At 34.3% G+C, this 10,935-nt stretch overlaps 1 protein-coding gene across 1 annotated transcript in view; it reads right to left on the reverse strand.

Annotated features, from left to right (window-relative positions):
- Positions 1–1,186: 1,186 nt before the first annotated feature.
- LOC137639444 (dentin sialophosphoprotein-like) overlaps positions 1,187–10,935 on the reverse strand; it is a 131,687-nt gene continuing 121,938 nt past the window's right edge. Inside the window, exon 8 of the mRNA XM_068371718.1 lies at positions 1,187–1,302. Within this exon, the coding sequence (XP_068227819.1) occupies positions 1,187–1,302 (116 nt within the window). The remainder of the gene's footprint in view (positions 1,303–10,935) is intronic.

The following is a 10,935-nucleotide window of genomic DNA, read 5'->3' on the forward strand; positions in this document are numbered from 1 at the left end:
TCCAGTAGGAGAGAAGGAAAGTTTGATGAATTGAGAAAGTAATTAAAAATATAAACACTGTATCCACGGCCGTCTCTTAAGTGATAATTACTACTATTAGTATTACTCTCTTCTCTCTTCCTTTCGTTTTGTTTTAGATGATTTCAATTATCTGCTCTGGGGAGTGAGGTTGAATTTAATAGAAAAAAAAAAATTAAGGTGAGCTTGACCTACTTTTAAAAGTGATGTTTCATTTTGATTTTAAGTTTTCCTCTAGATGTCTCTAACTTTAATATCGAATATAGCATCCTGCTTTTCCAACTAGGATTGTAGCTATCTAGTAATAATAATAATAATAATAATAATGATAATAATAATAATAATATAATAACAATAATAATAATGATATATTATATTTAAAGGTTTTTAATAGGCCTCTCATCAATGGCAGAAGCAAGGGAGAGTGACAATGCCCAAGAGACTGATCATATATACATATGATCCGCCCCTATGCCCTCTCTCAACCCAAGCTAAGACCTGGGAAAGCCAGGCAATGACATCTGATGACTGCAGGTAGCTGTATAGGCTATCGGAAGCCCCCCCCCCCATCCTTACCTCATAAGGATGGTGAGGTTACAGACACCACAAGAAATTATTGAGCTTAAACATGACTCGAACCCCAGTCCTACAATCGCCAGGCAGGGACGTCTCCAGTAGGCCACCACAACCTATTATTATTATTATTATTATTATTATTGTTATTATTATTATTTTTATTATTATTAATTGCTAAGCTACAACCCTAGCTGGAAAAGTAAGGGTTTTAGTCCTTAACCTATTTTTCAAGGTCCTATTCTAATATAAAGGTCAAATTGTATTGCAGCTGATTTTGGTGAACTTTGATAAGTGGGTTACTATGGGGATTATTGAGTGTATTGCTATTTTTATTAAGCCTTGACTTTTTATTGAAAACCTCAGATCAATTTGATGCTAAGATATTACTTTTCGGAATTAGATTTTTTCTTGCTGTTGATAAAAATCTCCACTATATAATAAAAAGCAAGTATCTGTAGGTGTGTGTGTGCGTGTGTGTGTGTGTGTATATATATATATATATATATATATATATATATATATATATATATATATATATATATATATATCAAATAAGCCTTATATCTCACTCCCTCAATATATTGGATTCTTTTTATACCTCGGGATCAGAGACCCAAGGGGGAGTCAACTCAAAGATAATAGCTTCTGGTCGGCCGGGGAATCGAACGTTGGACTGAGAAACTTGGATGACAGTGACATACCCTTTAGCTACAAAGAGAGGCTAAATGGTATGGCTTATTTGAGTATGAAAAAACACGTCTAAATGTGGAAAATTTATCAATATATATAGATAAATATATATACACAAATGTATAGTAATGTGTGTGTATATTTCCGGTCACGCTCATCAGCATTGCAGTCAAGACGGCAATAAAATGAGGGAAGTAACAAATATCATATCACCTTGGAGGTATAACATGATTCCCCGAAAATGGGAGACGACTCTTTGTCGTCTCCGTATTGGTCACACACGGTTGACACACGAGTTTCTGCTGAAGGGCCAACACCAACCGTATTGCGAGGACTGCTTAGTACCTTTAACAGTGAGGCATTTGTTAACCGAATGCCCTAATTTTACTAACTTAAGAAATAGATATCTGTTTGAGGCTCGAGGTGAGGATGGCAGGTTTATCCTTGCCAAGATTCTTGGACATGATGTGTCTTACTATGCGAGCGGAATTTTTAGATTTATTTCAGAAGCAGGTCTTCTGAAAACTATTTAACTATTTTAATGACTTCTTAATTTTTATGGTTTTAATCGAATTCTCTTTTAATTTTCATATACAGTAAATGGTATCGGCGTCAATGACCTTAGATGTCAGGATGCCAGAAAACTTTCAATCAATCAATCAATCATCAGCATTGCCATACCTATTACTACTCGGTTTCTTCCCTCGTTTTGAGTAAGGGGGAGAGGAGTAGTCATACCCTGGTGAGGGGAGGTGGTGGGAAGGGGTGAATCTCTTGTGTGGGCATGTGTGTGCATATCTATCTAAATATTGCAGCGGTCATTTTTGACGGGTCGCATACACTATTATAATGGTTGTGGTAGCCTGTGGTAACGTCCCTGATTGATGAACGCCATACTGGGGTTTTAGTCCCGCTCAAGATCGTTAGTCTCCTTGGTCGCTGCAACCTCACCACCTCACCATCTTTGTGAGCTAGGGATGGTGGGTTTGGGGGAACCTATAGGTCTATCTGCTGAGTCATCATCAGCCGTACCCTAGCCCTTCTTGGTCCAAGCTTGGATGGAGAGGTGGTTTGTGCGCTGATCATATGTATATATATTCAGTCTCTAGGGAATTGTCCTGCTTGAAAGGGCAATGGCACCATCCCTTACCTCTGGTATTCATGAGCGGTCTTTAAACCTTTAAATTACCAAGTGACTGCCAATGCCCTTCAAGGTTACTTGTCAATTTGAAGGTCGGCATTTTATTTTTTCTCTTATATATAAAAAAAATCTTTTTTTGACTGTACCGTTTGGGCATATTCAAACGTCACCAGTCAATTTAAATGCCAATAATTCACTTAAATCTGAAATTTCTGAAACGTGACAGCAGCCGGTCTCTTTGGAAATTAAATATAAATTATTCCGAGAATAATTTTTACTATTTTTCGATGACCAGTTCTACTAGTCATTGTGTCTGTTGAAGAGAGAAATTGGTATATCGTTTTATAAAGGTCTAAGATGATCATGTATTTATTATAAAATGATATTAGTTAGGAGTATTTAATTCTCTCTATTTACGGTAAATTATTTGTTGTTTATCTCTTCTATTAGATTTTTTTCTTTTTTTTTTATGTAAACCTACAATGATTAAATTTTATTGTAATTGAGTTATACATTATTTACACTACATTTAACATCAATTGAGGGACTTTGATGTAGTTATTATTATTATTATTATTATTATTATTATTATTATTATTATTATTATTATTATTATGAGTGTGCACTACCCATAAAAAAGCACGGCCAAATCTTTTGATAGCTACACACACAATCACACACACACACACACACACACACACACCTCACCAGGGTATGACTACTCTTCTCTCCCTACCCCAGAGACTGGGAGACCCAAGCTTGACCTGAAATATATATATATATATATATATATATATATATATATATATATATATATATTATATATATCTTTCTATATATATATATATATATATATATATATATATATATATATATATATATATATATGTATGTGTGTGTGACACTTGGTCTTTATCATATACCGGTGATTAGTAGTAGTAGTAGTATTCTGTAAGTCCAGTACTACTGTCATTCAACCGTATTAATAATAGAAATGATAATTACTGCTGTTGTTGTATTTGCAGTACTTGTTTGTTTCCCTATTCGAAGATAGGAATTCAAATGTTATTAATATTACACCTGTATGGTTATTCTCCCATTCCCATTATAGTTAGCATCCTTGTGATCATTCTGCATATCACCAGTATCATTAACTTCTTTATCAAGGATGCGTTCGAAATGAGATTCATCTCGGCCCCTTTCATGTTTTGGTTAATGTATGCAATCATCTACAGAAATCCCATTTGGGGAATTTTGCCTCCCAAAATTAACATGTTTTATAACAGTAATAAAATAGTATTTTTATGATATTATATTCTTGTTTTTTTTCCAGTTACCAGTATTTTATTTTTTTTAACAAGAAGAGCTAATCTTTCAAGGTTGTAGGTTAATAATTCTATAAGTTATATATCAAGAGAAAATACGAGTCATGGATGTTAAGGACGTTTTAATTTGCGGCTATGTAAATATTTAATCTGTTGGTAGTAAAACAGTTTAAATCAGAGAATTTATAAATTTAAATTATATGCTGTATATATATATATATATATATATATATATATATATATATATATATATATATATATATATATATATATATGTGTTGTATTTATACTCATCAGGTGTCAGCTTTCATGATTTCTACACACACACACACACACACACACACACACACACACACACATATATATATATATATATATATATATATATATATATATATATATATATATATATATATATATATATATATATATGTTCATATTTATGTGTATGTGTCTGCACGTATGTGATGGTAAATGTTATAATTTTCTGAAAGTAGATGCAGGATAAATCTTACAACAATGTCGTTATTGACATTCCTTTTCTAACAGTAAATGCAGAGTAAATCTTACTACTGAAAACTTCCTAAAGGCCCTATTCATCTCCGTGTAAAGCTGCAGAGGCTAGTTAGTGAAGATATCCAAATGTACTGTAGATTGGTTGCTCATCTTCAACAAGATACTAACTATGGTTATGTTTCACGATGATCCCCTTTAAAATAAATGTGTGTGTATACTGATAAGGTTGTTTTCATTCTTAGAATATTAAGATCACATGCGCCTTTTTTATAAACCATGGGTTGTGACACATCCATATTCAATGTGACGGTGTATAAATATAGTCGCCGCGGAGATACTGGGTGAAATAAGCCCCACCCCTTGATGACGTCATAACCAATCATGATGTCACCCGCTTTAATAGCTTGAAATTTTTAATGGGATGTATTGTGACCGCTGCCAACGTGGGAGACAATGTGATTGGCTTAGATGTCAAAAGTGGATGGGGCTTACTTAAGTGGGTTGGGCTTATTTCGCCCAGAATCTTAGTAGCACCTATATATAAAACTAGTGTACGCGACCCGAGGGACGGGAGAGACTGAGTATTCATACGTTTGCCAATGCCGCTGAGCGTGACAGAAAATTATATATATATATATATATATATATTTTATATATATATATATATATATTATATATATATATATATATATATATATATATATATATATATATATATATATATAGCTAGAAACCTCCTTTTTATTATATAAAGGTTATGATTACAGCGTTCATTATTGAGACAAATATTTCATCATTCCAAAAAGAAAAAAGTTATTTATCATGGATATGAGGGCGTAAATTTCCAATGCTTAAAAGTGTAATTAAAACGATTAACGTTGCTTAAGCTTGAATTTATAGCAATATAATCTTTGAAAAGCAATTCACTAAAATAAAATTCTTAAATGAGTTGCGCGCATTTTTGCATTATCCAGTATTTAGAAATCATGGCCAGTGTCGTTTTTAAGAATTTGCGCAATATTTTTATGAAGATTGATTAAGTACGAAATAATTTCTCTTTTGATACATAATCATCTTTTATCGAGTAAAAGCAACTTTTATATGTATAATGACTTTAACGCCTATGTTAAGGCCTTTGGTGTTGTGGTAGCCTACTGGAAACTTTGCTGCCTAGCGATCTGTCTAACCTGCGTTCGAGCACTGCTCAAGCTCTATAGTGTTTTAGTGTCTGTAACCTTACCATCTTTTTGAGCTAAGGATGGCATACCTGGCCGAGCCTATATATCTACCTGCTGTGCATCAGCAGCCATTGCCTGGCCCTCCTCGGTCCTAGCTTGGATGGAGATGGGCTTGAGCGCTGATCATATGTATTTATGGTCACTCAAGGGTATTGTCTTACTATACTCAATTTTTTTTCAATGAGGCGCATTTGCACAGACTCGCAGCGGTGCCTGTTTAGCTCGGAAAAGTGTCCTGCTATCTGATTGGTTAGAATTATCTTGTCCAACCAATCAGCGATCAGGAAACCTTTCCGAGCTAAAAGGGCACCCCTGCGAGACGGTGCAAATCTGCCTCACTAGAAAGAATCGACTATAGTTAGAGCATTGTCACTTAGCTCTCCCAATCTTTAGCTAGTTTCGACATCATTGTCTCTGTCCCCCTTGCCTCTGCCATTCATGAGAGGCCTTTAAACCTTAAATCTTAAAGGTAACATCGGCCCCTACGTTAGACATCTGAAACACGTTATGCTATTTTTAGATCATAAAAACCATTGCGTTGCAGATGAAAGTTTATATGAATATAAGGTGACAGTGGAAGATGATAATGGAACTGTCTCGGGATTCATTAGGGTAAAATAATTCAGAGAGAGAGAGAGAGAGAGAGAGAGAGAGAGAGAGAGAGAGAGAGAGAGAGAGAGAGAGAGAGATAAGATTGGTAGATCGTGAATCAACTATTGAGTGTGTGCGTGTGTTTGATATTAGTTTATTATAATTATAATTCTGCAAATAATTTCCTTACTAATATAATGGAAAATGCATTTTCTCTCTACTTGATAATTCCTTTTGTTTGTCAACGTCTCTCTTATCACTTATTTATTTTTGTTTAGTAAACATGCTTAAAAATTTGAATATATGAACCGTTCGTATTATTTATATATTTTTTACATGTTCATTTTCATAATATGGATTTTCCCCAATATTCAGACTAAGGAGGAACCTCAGAAAAGCGAAAGGAGGCCCTCGCCTCTGCCAAAGCCTTTACTGTTCACTCTCCAAAAAAAAAAAAAAAAAAAAAAAAAAAAAAAAAAAAAAAAAAATTGCTAAACTAATGGGCTTTTATGTTAGTATATAGAGGAGCTGTGGGGGAAAACGAAGCCGTTAACGGCCTGGATTTAGGAGCACATCTTTCTAAAAGTGGATGTTGTCATAGTCGACTTGTTTTATTGGCGCCTTTATAACGCTCTGTAATCCTTTATTGTACTTTTTTATTTCTACTTCTTTTTTGGGGCTTAAAAAGATTATCTGCATGCTGTCATTCATTCCACCTATATGATAAAGAGTATGTGTCTTGCTATGGGTTGGCATAGGAAGACCATGAACAGATGTAAGTGGAAGGACATGTCTGAAGCCTTCGTTTTGCAGTGGACTAGTAACGGCTGAGGATATATATATACATATATATATATATATATATATATATATATATATATATATATATATATATATATATATATATTTATAATGTGTGTTTATATTAATATATATATATGTGTATATGTATGTATGTATGTGTATGTATGTATATTTTCCGGTCACGCTCAACGATAAGACGCACTACTTCTTGTCTCTCCCCGTCGCTCGGGTAGTGGGGAGAGGAGTAGCCATACCCTGGTGAGAGCGGTTGTAGTCAGGAAAGAGGGGGAACGGTTGAAACTGTGTGAGTGCGCATATTTCTATAATTGTTTATTCCGTCATTTTTGACGGGTCACATAAACTAGTTAATTGTCATATAAGGTCATGTGGATTTGATAAAAAAAAAAAATTACAAAGTATACCAAGGCACTTCCCTCAATTTTGGGGGATAGCCGACATCAAACAAATGGGAAAAAAGGGGACCTTTCTTCTCTACGTTCCTCCCAGCCTGACAAGGGACTCAACCGAGTTCGGCTGGTACTGCTAGGGGTGCCATAGCCCACCCTCCCCCATTATCCACCACAGATGAAGCTTCATAACGCCGAAATAGATTTTTTTTTATCTCGAAAATATGTTAAATAATGGTAGCCCGCTTTTTCTCCCTACCACGTCTCACCTCTATCCATTTTTTTTTTATAATAGTCACCATATCTTTATCATCTTTCCTTCAGAATTTTCTTTTTTGTGCCTTTTTAGAGATATGGGAAATATTTATTTTAATGCCTGTCTTCTCAAAAAATGTTTATTTTTCCTTAAGTTTCTTTTCCTCACTAGGCTATTTTCCCTGTTGGGGTCCCTGGGCTTATTATTATTATTATTATTCTTATTACTTGCTAAGCTACAACCCTAGTTGGAAAAGCAGGATGCTATAAGCCCAGAGGCCCCCACAGGGAAAATAGTTCAGTGAGAAAAGGAAAAAAGGAAAATAAAATATTTCAGGAAGAAGAACAACATTAAATTAAATATTTCCTATATAAACTATAAAAACTTTAACAAAACAACAGGAAAAGAAATAAGATAGAAGTGTGCTCGAGTGTACCCTTAAGCAAGAGAACCTTAAACCAAGGCAGTGGAAGACCATGGTAGAGGTTATGGCACTACCCAAGACTAGAGAACAATGGTTTGATTTTGGAGTGTCCTTCTCCTAGAAGAGCTGCTTACCATAGCTAAAGAGTCTCGTCTACCCTTACCAAGAGGAAAGTGGCCACTGAACAATTATAGTGCAGTAACCCCTTGAGTGAAGAAGAATTATTTGGTAATTATCTGTGTTGTCAGGTGTATGAGGACAGAGGAGAATATGTAAAGAATAGGCCAGACTATTCAGTGTGTGTGTGGGCAAAAGGAAAATGAACCGTAACCAGAGAGAAGGATCCAATGTAGTACTGTCTGACCAGTCAAAAGACCCCATAACTCTCTAGCGGTAGTATCTCAACGGGGGGCTGGTGCCTTGGCCAACCTGCTTTTCCAACTAGGGTTGTAGCTTAGCAAGTAATAATAATAATAATAGAAATTGTAGATATGTATGTGTTGAAAGTGCAGGTATTCATAAAGTATGTATAGGGTTAATTTTTGTTTATATATCTTCAAGTTAAGTTATTTATACAAAAAATATACTCCCTTCTTTAAATACCTCAGTTGTTGTCATGCAAATCCACGAAAGCTGTTAAATCAAGCAACCATGATGAAATTACGATGAATTCTTTACGTCATGAAATTCTATCGACAAGTGAAAATATCAAATATCAGAATATGCGTAAAACTCTACGGACAATTCTCGCCTCCGCTCGAGTTCCCAGAAGAAAGTCGATCCCTGTTGATCCATTTCTCTGGGTAACCCGTGGAGCAAATCTTGCTAAACAAACTCCGTCGGACTGTTTAAACAAGATGCTGTTTGGAAATGGGATAACGTCACTGATGTCATGGAAATTCAGAAAATTAGATGGTAGATGTATAGATAGCCATCCTTTGGAACTGGTAAACAACTATGATGAAAATTAACTTTTTTTTTTTTTTTTTTTTTTTTTTTTTTTTTTTTTTTTTTTTTTTTTTTTGTCAACCTCAGACCCTTCTTCCCGTGGAAGAGTTGTTTTAATTTGGAACTTCTGATGTATGATTATTCATAAATGAAGTTTCCTTTCGCTGTGGGTGACCCAGAGATAGAACAACACTTAAGCCTTTCATACATTAATTGCTAAATCGTTTATGAAGCGTCTGTGCGGGAAGGTTTTACACTATTCCACAGTTCATAGACCTATATACATATATATATATATATATATATATATATATATATATATATATATATATATATATATATATATATATATATATATATATATATATATATATGGCGTTTTTTGGTACCGAATCATCAGCAGCCATTGCCTGGCCCTCCCTGGTCATAGCTTAAATGGAGAAGAGGCTTGTGCGTGGATCATATATATTTGATCAGTCTCTAGGGCATTGTCACTGCCCCTTGCCTCTGCCATTTATGACGATCTTCATACCTTAAAATTGAATTTTTTTTTTTTTTATGAAGTTCGTGTGTTTAAATAGAAGATTGTTTCAACCTCAGTAAGTTACAGGAAATACAAACTTTAGTAGCGAAGATGAATGCGTCCTAACGAAATGAGATATAAATATATATTAATGGATTGCGGGAAATGAGACTGTGGAGAGTCATTTAAACCAACAATGAACTGTAAAAGTCATTGAAGTTTTTCCTCAAAATGTCAAGTAAATGTTCATTTGTTGCGCTTATCGGCTTGTTTCAATAAATGCCATGTTTGTTTTTTAACGTGGTCTGATGAAAATAAGAGAGTATGAAATTCCGAAATTTTATTTTGCTTGCTAAACTATAAATTGAGCCGTAAAGAAGAGCACGTCTAAATAATTGAAAATAATATATATATATATATATATATATATATATATATATATGATGAATTTTTGCACATTTAAACGTGTTTTTTCATATTTCAAATAAGCCATATATGTTAATACATTAAAGTCTGGATTCTATTAACGACCTCGGGGTCAGAGCCCCAGGCAGAATCACCCAAAGACTATAATATCAGACCGGCCGGGATTTGAACCTTGATCCAGGATATCTGTATGCCAGTGACCATACCACTGGTCACTGGCATACAGATATCCTGGACCAGGGTTCAAATCCCGGCCGGTCTGATATTATAGTCTTTGGGTGATTTGGTCACTGGCATACAGATATCCTGGACCAGGGTTCAAATCCCGGCCGGTCTGATAGTATAGTCTTTGGGTGATTCCGCCTGGGGCTCTGATCCCGAGGTCGTTAAGAGAATCCAGACTTTAATGTATTAATATATATGGCTTATTTGAAATATATATATATATATATATATATATATATATATATATATATATATATATATATATATATATATATATATATATATATATATATATATGTATTTGTGTTTGTGTGTGCGGGTGAGAGTTTTATGTATATGGGAATGAGAGTAAGATTATGGCATGCTTTAAAAAACTGATATTATATAAAGTAATTACACTTGAATGCATACATATTGGTATTTGACTTAAATTGCTCCATTGAGCAAATGTAAAAAGCGTGAAGCAATAGAGAAGTATTGATTTTAAAAGCTCAAGATAGAGACAACTGGCGAAATCTAACTTAGGCCCTTTGCGTCAATAAGTGTTGGAGGAGATGATGATGATGTTAATGATGATATCTACTAAAAATTTCGATGGTAAAGAATAAAGTATTTCAAGCATAGGATCACTGGGTCATCCATGCCTCTTCAATCATAGCGGACGGATGAATTTACTCTGGACTGGAGAGATTATTATTATTATTATTATTATTATTATTATTATTATTATTATTACTAGCCAAGCTACAACCCTAGTTGGAAAAGCAAGATGCTATAAGCCCAAGGGCTCCAATACGGAAAAATAGCCCAGTGAGGAAAGGAAATAA

The sequence above is a fragment of the Palaemon carinicauda genome, chromosome 4 (assembly GCF_036898095.1).
Source record: "Palaemon carinicauda isolate YSFRI2023 chromosome 4, ASM3689809v2, whole genome shotgun sequence".
Classification (NCBI taxonomy): domain Eukaryota; kingdom Metazoa; phylum Arthropoda; class Malacostraca; order Decapoda; family Palaemonidae; genus Palaemon; species Palaemon carinicauda.